This window comes from Podarcis bocagei, assembly GCF_964188305.1.
Source record: "Podarcis bocagei genome assembly, chromosome: 6".
Taxonomy (NCBI): Eukaryota; Metazoa; Chordata; class Lepidosauria; order Squamata; family Lacertidae; genus Podarcis; species Podarcis bocagei.
Window position 1 is genome coordinate 12159327 of NC_138130.1, and position 17773 is coordinate 12177099.

The 17773-nt window shown below is 41.9% G+C and overlaps 1 protein-coding gene across 3 annotated transcripts in view; it reads left to right on the forward strand.

The window, feature by feature from the left end:
* UGGT2 (UDP-glucose glycoprotein glucosyltransferase 2) overlaps window positions 1-17540 on the forward strand; it is an 81914-nt gene extending 64374 nt beyond the window's left edge. For 2 of the 3 annotated variants that reach the window (XM_081198251.1, XM_081198252.1), the window contains 10 exons: window positions 7718-7802; window positions 8198-8277; window positions 9192-9290; window positions 9581-9665; window positions 11191-11373; window positions 12207-12367; window positions 12634-12748; window positions 12970-13086; window positions 14450-14591; window positions 15727-17540. In XM_081198251.1, the coding sequence (XP_081054377.1) occupies window positions 7718-7802; window positions 8198-8277; window positions 9192-9290; window positions 9581-9665; window positions 11191-11373; window positions 12207-12367; window positions 12634-12748; window positions 12970-13086; window positions 14450-14591; window positions 15727-15749 (1090 nt within the window). In that variant the 3' untranslated portion in view covers window positions 15750-17540. Of the gene's footprint in view, window positions 1-7717; window positions 7803-8197; window positions 8278-9191; window positions 9291-9580; window positions 9666-11190; window positions 11374-12206; window positions 12368-12633; window positions 12749-12969; window positions 13087-14449; window positions 14592-15726 lie in introns of those variants that run through there. The other variant, XM_081198253.1, reaches the window with a different exon arrangement.
* The last annotated feature ends 233 nt before the right edge of the window (window positions 17541-17773 follow it).

Sequence of the window (17773 nt, forward strand, 5' to 3'; positions counted from 1 at the left end):
AGGGAGTGAGGGAACGATGCCTTATGAGGAATGGCTAAGGGAGCTGGGCATGTTTGGCCTGGAGAAGAGGAGGTTAAGGGGTGATATGATAGCCATGTTCAAATATATAAAAGGATGTCATATAGATGAGGGAGTGAGGGAACGATGCCTTATGAGGAATGGCTAAGGGAGCTGGGCATGTTTGGCCTGGAGAAGAGGAGGTTAAGGGGTGATATGATAGCCATGTTCAAATATATAAAAGGATGTCATATAGAGGAGGAGGAAAGGTTGTTTTCTGCTGCTCCAGAGAAGCGGACACGGAGCAATGGATCCAAACTACAAGAAAGCAGATTCCACCTAAACATTAGGAAGAACTTCCTGACAGTAAGAGCTGTTCGACAGTGGAATTTGCTGCCAAGGAGTGTGGTGGAGTCTCCTTCTTTGGGGGTCTTTAAGCAGAGGCTTGACAACCATATGTCAGGAGTGCTCTGATGGTGTTTCCTGCTTGGCAGGGGGTTGGACTCGATGGCCCTTGTTGTCTCTTCCAACTCTATGATTCTATGATTCTAACACAACTCTGTTCATTCTACTGTTTGCAACAGCACAGTCTGACTAGGTGTTTTGCTCCTTGCATCTTCTGAAGGAATGATGTTCACCAAACCGTCCTACTTCAAAGAGAAGCCTTTGGAAGAATTCACATTCTTCTCACTTCATCTGAATTGGGAATTTGGCAGTCTTAACAGTACAGTCCCAGGCTACAAGACTTAGGAATGTTACATGAGTACAGTGTCTTACTGCAAAAAGGTTTAAAATCACAGGAATAAAAATTCTGTAACGGGTATAAACAGGGAGTTTAACATCCTTAGCATCCTCGTTTTTTTAAATAAGGAAAGATAATTTCAGAAATGGGGTAAATTAAAAGAAACAAACATGTGCAGATTTGCTTACTCGTTTATTTTATGTTGCAGAGCTCAGCTTTTCTTGGTACAGAATTTGGGCTTATTATTTAAAGCACATGCATAACCACCGTGCAATTGACAAAGAAGTGCACTAAATCCGATAGAATTTGTTGGAATTAAACATAACAGTAGGCTGGTTTCTGGATGCACTAAACGATCTGTTTTTTAAAAAAGAAATACATTGGTATTCAGGTTACTAACCTCCTCCTTGAAATTATCTTTTTTTTAAAAAAAAAAAGCTCCTTTGCTATTTAGACATTTACGGTGACACTATTCATGATGGCGATCGTCGTTTTGAAGCAGCTGCACCTGTAAAGCAGAATTTCTTATGCAGTGTAGCTATGGATGACGCCAGATCTAAATTTGGCATCTCTCAAGTGACAAGATTTCAGTCTAATTATTATGATTCATTTGCAGTTCAATCCAGTGCTTCTCTATTTATAGTGCTGTCAGGCACTGCAGGGTTTGGATCAGGAACCCTGCAGGTCAGAGACAGGTTTGCTACTGCCTGCACCATTTGGGCTGCTGAACTCCACAAATGCTGGTGGTCTGGGGAATATTTGACAAAAGAAGCAGAACTCTTTCAAACAATGGCTTCAGCTGAGAGGGTAGATGGTTATCAAAGAATTCTGTGTTTGAGGGGTGATTGCAATAACATTTAGAGATTAAATTGCTCATTCTTTAAATTGATATCCCTACATATGTAAATTTGTTCCTTATTATTGCCCGGGATCTTAGGCAAGTCAATTGGCACTTTTGTAAAAATAAAAATCAACAACTTTTGGGGTTTCCGGGTTTATACTTTGTGAAATATGGCAACCCTATTATTGTTGTTTAAATCCTGACCCTGTCTATTGATAGCTTTTTATTGTTTTGTACATTTGTACTAGAAGAGTAGGATAAAAATGCTCTAATAATGAAAGACGGTAAATATGTGTCTACTCAGAAGTAAGTTCCACTGTGCTCAATGGGTCTTACTTTCAGGTAATTGTATGAAGGATGCTGGCTTGGAAAATAAAATAAAGCAATAAACTGGGGTTTCTGGAATCCAGATTCTGAGCAATTTATCTTAAAGCTGGGTAGGTTTCCTGAAATATGTGTTGATATTACATTAATCAAGAGACGTGGGTGGTGTTGTGTTTCATCTCTCACTTCAGCCCCAAGCTTTTTAATGGATTTTTAAAATAAGTGAACCTGCCATTGTTTAAAAGATGTTTAAAAATAAGCGAACCCTTTGACAGTGATGCTCTGTAATCAAGCAACGCTCCTTCCCAAAAGTAATGCAGCTCTCTTAAGCTCAGTGTTATAAATGATTGAACGTTTAAAAAGTGGTAAGATTTTAGAAGGAGATACAGTGGTGCCCTGCAAGGCGAACGCCTCGCGAGACGAAAAACTCGCAAAACGAAAGGTTTTTTCGTTTTCGAGTTGCCTCGCAAGACGAATTTCCCTATGGGCTTGCTTCGCAAAACGAAGCTTGCCCCACAAGCTCCGGGGACAGCGGGAAGCGCAGCGCGTCTTCCCCGCTGTCCCCGGACCTCTTGAAGCAAGGGGCGGCGGGGAGAAGCGATCTTCTCCCCGCAGCCCCTTGCTTCAAAAGAGTTCCGGGGACAGTGGGAAGCGCAGCGCGTCTTCCCCGCTGTCCCCGGACCTCTTTTGAAGCAAGGGGCGGCGGGGAGAAGCGATCTTCTCCCCGTTGCCAGCCCCGCAAGCTCCGGGGACAGAGGGGAAGGCGCAGGGCCTTCCCCTCTCTCCCCAGACCCCTTTTGAACCAAGGGGCGGCAAGGGGGAAAAGCGATCTTCTCCTCTCCGCCCCTTGCTTCAAAAGAGGGGACAGAGCGGCGCTTCCCCTCTGTCCCCGGACGGTCTCCATAGGAACGCATTGATTGATTTTCAATGCATTCCTATGGGAAACCGTGCTTCGCAAGACGAAAAACTCGCAAGAAGAAAAAACTTGTGGAACGAATTGATTTTGTCTTGCGAGGCACCACTGTACCATATTGTTGTTCTCAAATTGAAGGCTGTACAAATAATATGAATTCATGAATTGAAGTCATGGGGGGGGGGTATTTTTGTCTCCAGCTGCAGTTGATGACATGGGTGTTACCTTCAGTGCTGTTTGTCAAACTGATCATTTTGCACTGACATTTGACTATCTAAGGAACAAGATAAAAATAGGTGCTTAAACTGAAGGAACACCAGGATCTTAGGTCGTTTGGACATTTGAGTCCTTTCTATTCTCTCCCATTGCTGTTTGTGAGGCAAGGAGTCATTATGTCTAAAGGTTGTGGGGACTTCCATCTATTAGAGACCCAAGAACTACATCAAATATGTATTACAGGAATACGGTAAACAGATACAATAGAATGAGCCACAACTTTGGCTTGTGCATTCCCTCCTATCCTTGTCACAGTTGCAAGGAGGAGTTTCCATTTTTACTTAACCACAGCTTGTTCCATTGTCTCAACAAAGAAAGAAATTATATTATTGATTGATTGAGTTTATATACCGTCCTATACCTGGAGGTCTCAGGGCAGTTCACAGCATAAAATAAAAATGTAAAACCACAATATATATAATCAAAATAAAAACAACAACCCAATAACACACCCAAAAGAAATAAAAGACCACGTTCTAAAAGGGCATAGGATGTCAAGCAGCTCAACCAAAGGCCTGGTTAAAAAGGAACAATTTTGCCTGGTGCCTAAAGATATATAATGAAGGCGCCAGGCAAACTTCCCTGGGGAGAGCATTCCACAGATGGGGAGCCACTGCAGATAAGGCCCATTCTCGTGTTGCCACCCTACAGACCTCTCAAAGAGGAGGCACACGGAGGGCCTCAGAAGATGATCTCAGCGTCCGGGTAGGTCCATATGGAAAGAGAGGGTCCTTGAGGTATTGCAATCCTGAGTCATTTAAGGCTTTATACGTCAAAACCAGCACTTTGCATCGGGCCAGGAAACTAATTGATAGCCAGTGCAGTCAGACCAGGATCGGTGTAATATGCTCAGAGTGTTTTGCTCCAGTGAGCAACCTGGCTGCTGAATTCTGCACCAGCTAAAGTTTATGGATGGTCTTCAGAGGCAGCCCTACATATAACGCATTGCGGTAATCTAACCTCGAGGTTAATCTAACCAAAGCATAGACAAAGACTCTCCTCCCTGGAAGAGAGGGGAGTGGTTGTGGACAGGAACCCGAGCACCGCCCCTAGCAGGGGGCAAAGCCCCCTGCCTCCACCTCTCCTGGGTGGCACCCATGCCCCTCGGGAGGCAGCCAACCAGGTGCCTTGGAGGGGGCGTGTCCAGCAGCCTTTTGTTGCGGCGCCAGCCTCTCCCCGGCCTCATTCTTCGCCATTGTTTCATCACGAGTCACCCACCCTGCACTCCCTTAGAGTCAGGGCTTAGGTTATTGGCCTTGCTATGGACCTTAGGTTGGTCGCCCTGATTGTCCAGGGGGCCTGGTAGGAGTTTTTCCATTTGGCATTAGGCTTTTTGGTTTTTTCGCCTACCTCGTAGCAATCGTCACAACTTTTGTGGTATTGGTGGGTAGGTTAGGCATTGGATTAATGTGGTGTGTGGAAGGGCTAGGTGTGGCCATCGCCTATGCCTTCAATTTTTGGGTATTCCGTTAAAGGAATCTGGCAGTCGTGTGTTCTGTCCGATGCCTGCTTGGCGGGAGGCCATAGCACGACCCTCGGTGACATCAGGGGAGAGCCTATAGTTGGATTAGCATCAACAGGCTCCACCTACTGGTGAATAAACCCACTTGTTTTTGAGATCCAATGCCTAAGCCAATACCTTTTCACTGCTGTAATCAATAAAGTTGTGGCCTTTCCATGCCCATTAACCTTATATCATGTGTCCTTGTGTGTTCATTTCGCATCGCGGGGTCGGGTCCTCGAACCACAACAGTAGTTTGGCCATCCCTGTCCAGATAGGGGCATAGCTGGGCAAACTGTAGTTAAGATTAACTATGTCTTGCGTGAAACAAGCCATCTACAAACCGTTAACACTGACCGTAGTTCAGGGTTCAGAGAACACACTAAAATGTGGTTAATGAAAATGGCAAGTGAACAGTTATGAATTCTTCATCATAGCTGCACTGAATGAGTGTGTCAGCCCAAAAGTTTGCTGCAGCTTGTTCCTTCCATGCTGTCGCTAAATGTTTGGTGGACAACTGCCTAATTTCCTATGGTTGTGCAAATCCTGGAGCCAGAAAAAGGAGTGGGGGAAATGGTAAGGAACAGCAAACAGATGGAGCAGTGGGAGGAGAGGGGGGAACCCTCAGCAAGTGATCAGTTCAGACCTCTGACAAGGGCAATTTGTTCCCTGGCCTCCAGCAGCCTGTTGATCAGGGAGGAAAGGTGGAGATGACCCTGCCCACTTTTGGTGTTAGCCCTGCCCACCAGTAGTGAACTGCTGCTGGCAGATGACCCCGTTGGGAACACAACCCTCAACAGAAAAAGAAAGTTTCCCACCCTTGTTCCAAGCAACGGTTTAGCATTATGTCTGAACACAGTCAATGCCTAAGGCGAAACTCCTTTGTTATTTTTGCTATTGTTTTTTTAAAAATGATATTTATTACTTTTTCAACATTTTCAACACAACACTACAAACAAAAAAGAAAAGAGAAAAAACAATACAAATACAATACAAAAATGCTACATGGACTAACAAAACAAAGCAAAAACCAACAAAAACAATTTAAAAACACCTCAAACATTTTCAATATCTTATATTTCATTCACTTATTTCCAGCGACCTCCTCACACCTCCCTTTTTGTATTCCACCTCTATTAATTGTTTCAGCAATTCCTTTCCATCTTACTCTGTTTTCTATCCTATAATTATCTTAACACATTCTTGCCTTATTTTTCCTTTAATTTTCTATTAATCTATTTATACTTAATTCCTTATGACATTTCTACTAAAGCCATATAACTTCATTCCAACATTTTTCTAACATTCCTTAATTTTACAATATTTCTATAAATAGTCTTTAAACTTTTTCCAATCTTCTTCCACCGACTCTTCTCCCTGGTCTCGGATCTTGCCAGTCATTTCCGCCAATTCCATATAGTCCATCAGCTTCGTCTGCCATTGTTGTTATTTTTGCTATTGGATGCTGCATATGGTTTTTGTAATCTTATTATATTTATAGTATTGAAATGTGGGGGGGTTGGCATGTTTTTGTTTTGCTATGTTGTTGTTGTTTGAATTTATATACTGTGGTACCTCAGGTTACATACGCTTCAGGTTACATACGCTTCGGGATACAGTCTCCGCTAACCTAGAAATATTACCTCGGGTTAAGAACTTTGCTTCAGGTTGAGAACAGAAATCGTGCTCCGGCGGCGCGGCGACAGCAGAATACCTCATTAGCTAAAGTGGTACTTCAGGTTAGGAACAGTTTCAGGTTAAGAACAGACCTCCGGAACAAATTAAGTACTTAACCCGAGGTACCACTGTACTGCCTATACCTGGAGGTCTCAGGGTAGTTCACAGAACAAAATCAAAATATAAAACCACAAAATATGTAATCAAAATTATAGTTTGTTACTATGCTATTGCTTTGAAATTTTTTTGTGGTGTTTGCATCCTGTTACTATGTTTTAATTGTTTTTTGTGGTGTTTGCATCCTGTTACTATGTTTTAAGCTACTGTGTGTGTGTGTGTGTGTGTGTGTGTGTGTGTGTGTGTGTGTGTGTGTGGAAAAGCCACATACAAATAAAATGAATGAATTCCAGGTGCAGTTGTTAGGAACGCTTGTCTGTTCCTTTCCCTACAGAACTATAAATCTTGGTTTGGCAACTAAGCAAGCTAACCATATTGGAATATCTACATATTGGGGAGGAAATAAACAAAATGCTGTCTGTTTATGTTTGTCCGGTCTGCAGCTTGTCTTGCTTCCTAAAACAGAGTGACGTTGGATACAACTGCCAATAGATTACAACCACAGGAGAAGTTGCCTTTATTGTAAGAAGTGTTTCTGGCTGTTAGTCAATGTCTTAAAGCTGGTTTTGACATCTTCTTTTGTGGTGTGTCTGTTGGTGATATTCTAGACATGCTTGCCTTAGGAAGAATCATTCTGAAGGCTTGCTGAGAAGGGCCCAGATATTTGCAAGAGATTACCAGATAGTTTTTGGCTTCTTTTCTAAGAATGCCTTAAGCGGAGTGGGGCCTTTACTGAAGCTGAATCAGTAAGTTGTCTTTTGTGCAAGAAGCCAGTCTTTTGCATGCAGAGATACTCGAGGGGAGAGATTGGTATTGGCAACTAGGCTTCAGAGACTTGGCAACAGGAGTTTTCCAAATAGCCACTTTTTGCTTTTCAGTGTGATTAGGATTATTCATTCAATGAAGGTACAACTGCATATTTTGCATTTAGAATTAGCTTTTAAAGACGCTGAGCCTGTAGCTTGTGGATAACTGATAGCTCAAGCATGGGTTTTCGTGCCAGGTGGCCTCCAGTAGATAGACTTTAGCTCTGGAACTCAGCTGTTGAGCATAATAGCACCGTATTGATTTATGCTTTGTTGAACCAACTTGCTTGCTAAATTGATATGACCTTCCCCCAAAATTTATCCTTCCGCCAGCAGCCTCTGCTGGAAGCATATAAATGTGGAAAACTTCCTAAATTAGTAAGCTGGTACAAACCATGCTGTGAACAGGCAGTTTTCATTCTCATCTGAGCAAAACATTCTACTTCTTTATGTTGTGATTAAAAAAGAAGTGGGTTTTTTTCTAATCTGAAGTTAAAATAACTTAACTTTTCCCTCCTCCTAGGCATGAAGGAACTGATTCTTCTGAAGTTTCAGAAGAGGTTGTTGTGGTACTAAATAGTTTCAGCAGCAAAATCATCAGAGTCCAGGTATGTATGCTAATAAAACCTTATGGGAACAATTTTATGTTTCATTTCTTTCTTTTCTATGAGGCTAGTTTGGCATGGAACTTAGTACAGTTGTACCTTGGAAGTTGAACGGAATCCGTTCCGGAAGTCCATGTGACATCCAAAACATTTGGAAACCAAAGTGCAGCTTCTGATTGGCTGCACAAAGCTCCTGCAGCCAATCAGAAGCCGCGGAAGCAAGCCCCATCGGACATCCGGGTTCCAAATATGTTCGCAAACCAGAACAGTCACTTCCAGGTTTGCGGCGTTTGGGAGCTAAAACATTCGAGAACTGAGCTGTTCAAAAACCAAAGTACAACTGTAATGGTGCCTGGTGGGTGCTGTCTACTGACAACTCAATTTGTTCTCATGTGTAGGTGCAGAAAAAGCCTGATGAAATTCATGAAAGCCTCTTGAGTGATGGGGCAGCGGAAGAAGAGGAAGATTTCATGATTAGGTAAACTGGCTTGCTTGCATTCGGGCAAACCAGCACATTAGATTTCCCTTTTTGGGGAATTGAAGGCTGATTACTTAGAAGAAACTGAGCCTTCCTCAATGAAGATGTTAAACATTATTTTATGTACAGCAGTGTAGTGTTGCATTTTGCAGTGCTAAAATTTACTATGATGGTCCCCGTAGCCATTGCCCCCCCCCCCGGAAAAGTCCAGAAATACAGGCAGTTTTGTTGATCATGCATATCTTCAAAAGCAGCACTGCATAGTACAATATCAATTTTATTAGGAACAACTGATGCAGAAAGTTTCTTCACTGTGGACATTTATTACTCCATTCTTCAGGCTCCCAGAACAAGTAGCAAAGATTTTTGAATGGGCAGAATGATAACACAGAGACATTAAAATGAGCAGAGCAGCCAGAGTGTATTACTTCCAGCCAGACCAGGAAAGAAAGAACAGTTTTAAAATGTGAAGATTTAAAAAGAGAGCCAAGGTGCTAGAGGTGGTTAGAGTTGGGGCAGGAGAACGAGGTTCAAATCGCCACTTGGCCATGAACTTCACTGAGTGGCCTTGGGCAGTCACAACCTCTCAGCCTAACCTACCTCACATTGTTTTTTGTGAGGGTGCCTTGGAGGAAAGAAGGGATAAAAACATATTCAATAAAATTAAAAAGTCCTGGACAAATAATAAATTTCTTCACATGGTACTGAAAATACGTTAAATTCAGCAGCAGCCGAGTCCTTCCCTGGCGATAGAATTGCACGGTTTGGGCAACACAACTAAGAAGGGCCATGTCTTGGTGCAGTAAAACAGTGTTCTGCAGACTTCTCTGGGCTCTTGTGCCTTCCTCCTTTTTCTTTTTCTTTTGTCTTGATGTTCACTTTTAAATGCCAGCTGAATAATGCTCTTTTTGAAGTTCTACAGGAGGGACTCAAAAAGCAGAAAACGAAAAGAAAATGGATATGTTAAATATCTTTTCTGTTGCTTCCGGCCATTTGTACGAACGGTTTTTAAGGTAACTGATTCTTTTCGTTGTTGTATTTTAGGATAGGATTGTGTTTTTCCTCTATAGTTTAACTTTGAAAGTGGAGTGAAGTATTTAACATGGAGCTTTTGAGTGCTGGGGGCAGGTTGCATGAGCAGTATAAGCAAGACATGTGTAGTTTAAGAGGCTTGTTACTGGATTTTTTATTTCCAGTTGTAAAGATCTCAAATATAAAGTTACCTTCCGGCATCTCTGTGGCAATGTTTTGCTGTGCATATGCTAATATGTTAACCGATAAGATTTCCCCCCTCTCTCTCCAGAATAATGATGCTCTCAGTTCTGCGCCACACCAAGACACCGGTTAAATTTTGGTTTCTGAAAAATTATCTGTCACCAACATTTAAAGTAAGTACACTTATCTCCCTGTTAAGTTAAAACTTTTGCGAGCCATGAAAATAATAGCAGACTCTTGTTAGCAGAAAGATGTCAGTATTTTGAGATCACAAATCAGAACTTATATATAGTAACATCATCATGCATTTTTCAACTTTAAAATGTGACCTTTGTCTAGATGGCCTTTGAGAGAGACATTCGTCATCATTGTCTGTGCTTTGAATTCTGTCAGGTCAATTTGTAACTTTAAAAACTCTTCCTTGAGTAAAATCCAGTTCTGAGCAATTTTATTTCACAAAAGGTTTGGTAACTTGGAAGTGTCTCATTGCAGCTAATAAGATCTGGTTCTTCTATGATTCTTAACTATAGAGCAGGAAAGGATGGATCAGGCCACTTATTACATAAAAGGCCGATGCCTCAACTGCAGTTTAAGACTGAGCCGTGGGATCACAAATGTTCCCTTTGGTCACAGTTAAGGGGTACATCAACATCGTAGCTAAGTGCAGTTAACACTACACTTTTTTTAAAAAAAAGGTTTTATGTATTTTTATTTTGTACTTTTCAAGTTTATACATTTCACTAATTTTATACATTTCACTTTACAATTATTTTGACATTGCAAAACTTCCTTTCCCCCTCTTTCTACAGTTCCGTAAATTTGTTTTTAATATCTTCTGCATATCCAAATTAACTTAATTTGCTCATTTATTCATCTCTTTTAAATATAGACTCTTATGATACTGCAGGTTATTACAATAATCCTGCCAGTGTTTTTATCTGTTTATAATTTATCTGTATTCTTTTATATATATATAAAATGTTATCTTGATTTCTTCTTCTTCTGGTAAGTTTTACCATTTCTGCGTATTCTATAAGTTTTTGCATCCGTTCTTCCTTTGCTGGGACTTCTGCTTCTTTCCATTTTGGGGCAAGTAACATTCTTGCCACTGTAGTAGCATACATAAATAAATTTCTATACATTTAGCTAGTTCTGTCCCTATAATTCCCAAAAGAAAAGCTTCTGGGTTGTTGTTTTTTACAAAGGTTATTTTAAACATCCTTTTCATTTCATTATATATAATTTCCCAAACACTAGTCATATTTCAGGAAGCACATTAATTCTGCTCTGTTAATTTTTTCAAACATTTTTTACAATAATCTTCATGTCAAACAGTTGCATTGTTTCATAAATTGACTTTCCACCCGCAATTCCACAGTGTTTTTTACTCAAACCTCACATCCAGGCAAATCTGAGCATATGTGTACCATACTTGGGAAGCATGTACTGTTAGGAGATTGCCAAGATTATCACAATATGTTGACCATCTAAATGGGGGTTGGATTGTTCTCTGACTGGTGTTTGGGATGGAATGGCTGCTAAGAAGTAGGCCATCCTTGATTTAGACATCCCCAGGGAAAATGTGAAGCTGGGAATTGTATTGGAAGTAGTGTTTGTCTCAAGTTTCCCATGTGACCTTGACAAGTTTTTTTGGCAACAGTGTGTGTGCAACTTTCTTTCTGTCTTTTTATCTTGTAGAAAGTTATCCCTCACATGGCAAACAAATACGGATTCCAGTATGAACTTGTGCAGTACAAATGGCCCCACTGGCTTCATCAACAGGCAGAAAAGCAAAGAATCATCTGGGGTTACAAAATTCTTTTTCTGGATGTTCTCTTCCCGTTGGCTGTGGACAAAATAATATTTGTTGATGCTGATCAGGTAAAAAAGTCTAGTTTTTAAGGAAGCACAGTATGCATCTAAGACTGTTCTTGTATGCATTGGTTCAGCATGTCCCTGATATGTCTGAATGTTGTGCTTCAGGCCAGAACTGCAGTTTCGCTTGGTTAAAGTTTAACCCTAGATTGTACCATTTTAGTCCATTGAGTGGGCACATTTGAATGCTCCCTTTGATGCACAGACAGAACTAGCACACCCCGGAGAGGATTCAGAAACGTAATCCTCCTCCTGGATGAGGTTTTGTGGAAGAGCTTTTGAAAGTGCAACCCCCACTTGAGTATTGGAGTTCAGGCAAAATCTTTCCCATGTTACATTGTTGATTGAGGGTTCCCAGCTCTGTACGCTTAGCTGGGAAGTCATTGCCATCAAGGATATAGCATTCGGGACACCATATCTGATGAAAAGGTCTGCTTGTAACGTTTTCACCCCAAGTGGGCCTTGACATTGCTAGGGTCATGCTAGGCATCCTCTTTCAACTGGGAGCTGGGATGGAACTGCATTCCATAATGGCTTTGATTCTTGTTACCTGTGCCAGAGATGTGTGTTCAACATACAGAGTATGGTAGTTCAATTCTCAGTGATGTTCTGATGAGATGGGTGAAGAAAGCTTTGAAACACTTAAAAAGCCAACTTCTCCCCCCGCCTTAGGTCTCTGTTCAGCTTTTCCTCTCCCCACCCCATTATCACAGCTGGCCTCCTTCCTCGCTTTGCTCTTTCCCAGAATTCTGCTTCCAACCTTTAATTGGCCGTGCATTCCATGACGTCATATAGAGTGTAGGTGTTACATCATCCTCTCTCTTTCTCCTACTATTTAGATCGTAAGAAGCGACTTGAAAGAACTCCGAGATATAGATTTGAAAGGAGCACCCTATGGCTATACTCCCTTCTGTGATAGCCGTCCAGAAATGGATGGCTACCGTTTCTGGAAGTCAGGCTATTGGGCTTCACATCTTGGAAAAAGGAAGTACCACATTAGGTAGGAGAACTAAACAACCCAATCTCTCTTCTCTGCAACCTCCTTTTTATAGTATGTAGAAATTAATTAAAACATTTTTTATGCCAAAGTTCTCTATTGAATATTTCACTAAGCAGGGTATCCTGAAGTACATATAGACAAAGCATGGAACCTCTATGGGTTCTTTTTATGTGTTGAGACCTTATTTTGGCATCATGTTTACCCTTCTTTTGGATACAAAGAAATGTGACCTTAATACATTGCTCTGAAACTTGTCGTTTTTATAGTGCTTTGTATGTTGTGGATCTGAAGAGGTTCCGGAAGATTGCTGCAGGAGACAGACTTAGAGGTCAATACCAAGCCCTTAGTAAGGATCCAGGCAGTTTATCCAACCTAGATCAGGTATGCTGCAACTAGTGGTGTATGTATGTCGCAAAACTATTGTCTTGCTTGCTCTTGCTACAGTGACAGTAGCACAGTCAAGGAAATAAAATACACCCCTTTGCTTTTAGCATGGCATAGTGCTGTTCAGCTACTGTGTGTAACATTTTACTATTCACAATTTTCGGCTTGTATCTTGGAACTTCAGCAGCAATGTTAACTGGTGATGTGTGTTTTTTCAGGACCTTCCAAATAACATGATTCATCAGGTGTCCATTAAATCTCTTCCTCAAGAGTGGCTGTGGTGTGAAACTTGGTGCAGCGATGAATCCAAGAAAAAGGCTAAAACCATTGATCTGGTGAGCTACCTTATAATAATTCCCCTCTCCCCCAATACACATTCATAGTGAACATTTTATCCATCCTAAAAGAGAATACTGTTGCATGGTGTCTTGAAGGCAGTCCTGCTGTAAACTGTTGGATAATGAGGCATTTCTTCAATCCACGCTGCAATCCACCCTATGGTAACATCAGGAGGAGGTACTGAGCACATGTACTCATTCCATGCCCTTCCTCCATTGGTGCTGTGGTCTCAACCACTGAGCCTCTTGGGCTTGCCCATTGGAAGGTTGGCAGTTTGAATCCCCGCAACGGGGTGAGCTCCCACTGCTCCGTCCCAGCTCCTGTCAACCTAGCAGTTCGAAAGCAAGCCAGTGCAAGTAGATAAATAGGTACCACTGCGGTGTGAAGGTAAACGGCATTTCCGTGTGCTCTGGCTTCCGTCACAGTGTCCCGTTATACCAGAAGCAGTTTAGTCATGCTGGCCACATGACCTGGAAAGCTGTCTGCGGACAAACGCCAACTCCCTCGGCCTGAAGCAATATGAGCACTGCAACCCCAGTCACCTTTGACTGGACTTAACCATCCAGGGTACCTTTACCTTTTAAAATTGAGCAGCTGAACTTTACATGTGTTTAATCTGCAAGATACAACCCGTGACTACCACCCAAGGTGTCTCAGGAAGGGAAAATTGCATAGCAACACTTTCTTGACTTTTCCAGTCGATCACCTTTATACAGGTGTGAATGTCTTTCAAAAAGAGCATTGCTATCCAATTTTATATCTGTTCGTCAGATCTCTATCTTTAAGAATCAGATTGTCTGCTGTGGACTCCCTATCAGATTCACATTCTTGTGCTTTTGGTGAAGTTGACAGAAGAGCTTGTTTGGAATGACGCAGTTTTTTTAAAAAAAGATGAATGGTGGGACTGAGGGCTCCTGGGGGGCTGGTGACAGATGGTTCTGTTTATAAAAAAGAATGCTATCCAGATGTGCAGGCTGCCTAAAGAGCAGTGATTGAAAAGCATGGCATGCTGTTCTCCAGAAATGTATTAATATGTGGATTTTTTTGCCAACATAATTTGTATAATGGCTGCTGATGTGTCAGCACAGCTACGATTTCTAATTCTGCTATGGACCAGAATGGTGTGTATTTTAGGCCTTAATGTGAGTCCCGTATGGAAAACAGATACGGGAAGTGGGACAACACTGAAACCTGGGAAACATAGATTTGCTTCCCTGCTATGTCATCTCTGCCCTCCTTTGTGACTTATCCCCAGGGTTTCCTCCATTCTAAAGTGATAACTGTAGGAGGACTGTGCCAGGTGACGCTTCCGGACCACAATAACAGACCCATAATCTGTTTGTAATATTTGTATTTCAGTGTAACAATCCAAAAACCAAAGAACCCAAACTAGAGGCTGCTGTCAGGATAGTTCCTGAATGGACAGAGTATGATTCTGAAATACAGCAGCTTATAAATCAAATAAAAAAGAAGAAAACCATGAGTCAGTCTCAACAAAAAGGTGAGGTATAGAAACATTTGCTCATTAAAGACCTTTGGCGGGGGGAAGGGGGTGATAAGCAGCAAGTTCCAACATTTAATTGCCTATCAGGACTGGTGAATTTGCAATGCTGGGGTCCTCAGAGCCACTGGCGGAGGAAGGGAGGGTGCTGGGGGTGCAGTCTGCCCTGGGTGTCATACCTGATGGGGGGGTGACATCGCCCCCTGCTCCCCCGGGACGCTAGCTCCACCTCTGCTCAGAACCATGCAAGGATGCCTTTATTGATACCCGTAGACAGGCCTCATGAGTTCAGAGAGATCATTGTTTCAGAAAATTACCCTCCAACTCGTGGATGGCAATCAAACTGGCAGCAAGGGTGTGCTTCACCCTCCCCAGGTCCTGTGTGTTTGCATATGCAAATAGAGAATGCCAATGTTCCAATACAGTCCAAGTTACAGTGGTGCCCCGCAAGACGAATGCCTCGCAAGACGGAAAACTCGCTAGACGAAAGAGTTTTCCGTTTTGGAGGTGCTTCGCAAAATGAATCTCCTATGGGCTTGCTTCGCAAGGCGACAATGTCTTGCGAGTTCCTGCTGGTTTTCCCCCCCTTTCCCCCCTTTTTCTAAGCCGCTTATCAGCTGATCCAATCAGCAGGTAAACCGCTAAAAGCCTCTAATAGCGCTAATAGCGCTAATCCGCTAATCCTTCAATGGGCTTGCTTCGCAAGACGAAAAAAACCGCTAGATGAAGAGAATCACAGAACGGATTCTTTTCGTCTTGCGAGGCAACACTGTATCTGATATTAGAATTTGAGCTGTTTGCTCTTTTCTTTTCTGGAATGAACATTACTGCCTAATAAAATCCAGAGATTCTCCAAGCCCCTGTATAATTGTCTGTGGCCCTTATTGTAAGTTAGTTCCAGAAGTAGAACCGCAAGCTCTGGAGTAACTTCTGGTTGTCTTGTTTCCTATGTGAAGGAACCAGCTTGCAATAGAACCACCAACTTGGACAAGAGATTATGGCTAAGTAAATTAATTGTGATTCTAACGGTGATGAGAAAATGGCACGAAGAATGTCTCGGCTTTATTCAGTTCTTGTGTGATCTTGCAGTTATTCTGTGTACTCAAATAATTATTTTTTTTTGTTTTTCATTTAGATTCCAGCCATGATGAACTTTAGCACTATTTGAAGAGTGTCCTGATGACACAGCTACTGGCCATAGACTGGGGGTTAGTGGTAGTTTTTGTGGATGTATGTAAATACTACAGAGATGCTCTATATTTTTAAATAAAAACTTCTGGCATTTTATTGGGACTTGGAACAGAATAACAGAGTGGAAAGGAAACCTAGTAAAGTGTGGGCTGTGCAGTTTGTCATTCAGTCCGATTGCCTTTCCACTTCTTTCGTTTCCAAAGGCATTACAAATTCTGGTGCTACATTCGCTAAGTGCACACTGCTTTTGTTTCACATTACACAAATATTTTGTTGGAGGTCTCTTGTAATAATTTTAAAGTGTCTGTCTGTAGTAAACAAACAAACACCCCCATCACATACTTTTCTTTTTAAAGCTCTATTCCATCTTTCTGCAGAAGCTTCCAAGGAGGCTGATCTGAGACAATACTTGAAGTTGCATTGCTTTTTCTGTATGACGTGTCTGCGTGCCTCTTTGTCGTGTCTGATGTCACTTTCACTGAACTTTACTCTCCTGGTGCAAGAAATCAGTTGGGTTCCATTCCGTGGAGAAAGTGCTGGATTTTGGAGGGTTCAGCTCGCCAGCTCAGCAAGGACTGAACAGTCTTGGCACTTTCAATATTCCCGCTGGGCTCTGAAAGAGATGCTGCGTAAGATCAGCAGCTGCTGCCAGGGAAACAAAGTGGGAGCCCCGAGTCTCACCAAGAGCAGCCCCTTAAGTGGTGTGGGGCAAGCAAACTGCAACTACCTCCGATGTTACTAAATGAAGGACTTCCTTTGCAGACACAAATCCTCTGACATCGAGTTCCGGCCTGCAAACTTAAAAGTTGATAATCACTTCTAAAAGTGACTTCTAAAAGCGTTTGGCTTAGACCCCAGAGGAAATACTGGAACTAATGGATACTCGCTTCTGCACCCCCATATACTTTTAACCTTCTTTTCAATCTACCTGCCTAAGTTTCCTTTTTGGTTCTCCCAGATAGTCTAGCTGCCTAGAGTGGCTGGGGAGACCCAGCCAGATGGGTGGGGTATAAATAATAAATTATTATTATTATGTTCTTAACTGCTGCTGGGCCCAAAAATATTTGTCTACCTGCTCTGCCAACCTGGGGCAAACATGGCCATTGTTCTGTTTGCTGCCCTGGGTTCCTTTAGGAGGAAGGGTAAGATATAAATTTAATAATAATTTCCCGTCTCAGTTTCATCTATAAAAACCAAAATCTTTGTAAGACCCTCGTTCAGCTGCACCAAATTCCAGTTGATAAACCTTTTCCTGCTTCCACAACACTTTGTGACTGTTTTGAGAGTCTTTGCTGATACACTCAGATTTCTCTACCCCTTCTCTAAAATGCCTCTCTTTGTATAGATTAGCAAGGTGTCTCTTTTGCAATCACTCTTTCTTCCTCAGTCTTATGTTGCTTTGTCTTTTACAATATCAGCCTTGTTACCACTGACATCTGAAGGCAGCCCTGCTTAAGGAAGTTTTTAATGTTTGAGGTTCTATTGTGTTTTTAATATTCTGTTGGGAGCCATCCAGTGGCTGGGGTATAAATAATAAATTATTATTATTGATGGGCATATGGTTTCCTGGATCCTCCTGATCTTTAATTTTATGAGTTTTTGTGACAGTAAACCAAACTAATCCATGTCTTTTACTTCCTATCTCTCTGGTATAAAATGATGTATCAGGCTGGAACTAGATGTTACAACAAACAATGGACTGCCATCTCCAAATGGTACAATAAGAATTTAACATAAAATAAAAATCAAGCTATTCCCACTTTGTGCAGTAAAATTTACTTCTCTCCTGCTGTGCATCATTTTGATTTCACATCAGAGAAACTGTAGAGGAGAAACTGAGACAGAGCAGGAGCTGTAAGCCCTCCATGAAATAAATGCAAGGGAGATGGAGCTGTTGCTGTAGAGATTTCTTTCACAGGGACCGGGGCTGCTTCTATTATCAGTATTATCCGATACGTGAGACAGTGGTTAAAAAGCAACATTCTACAGTG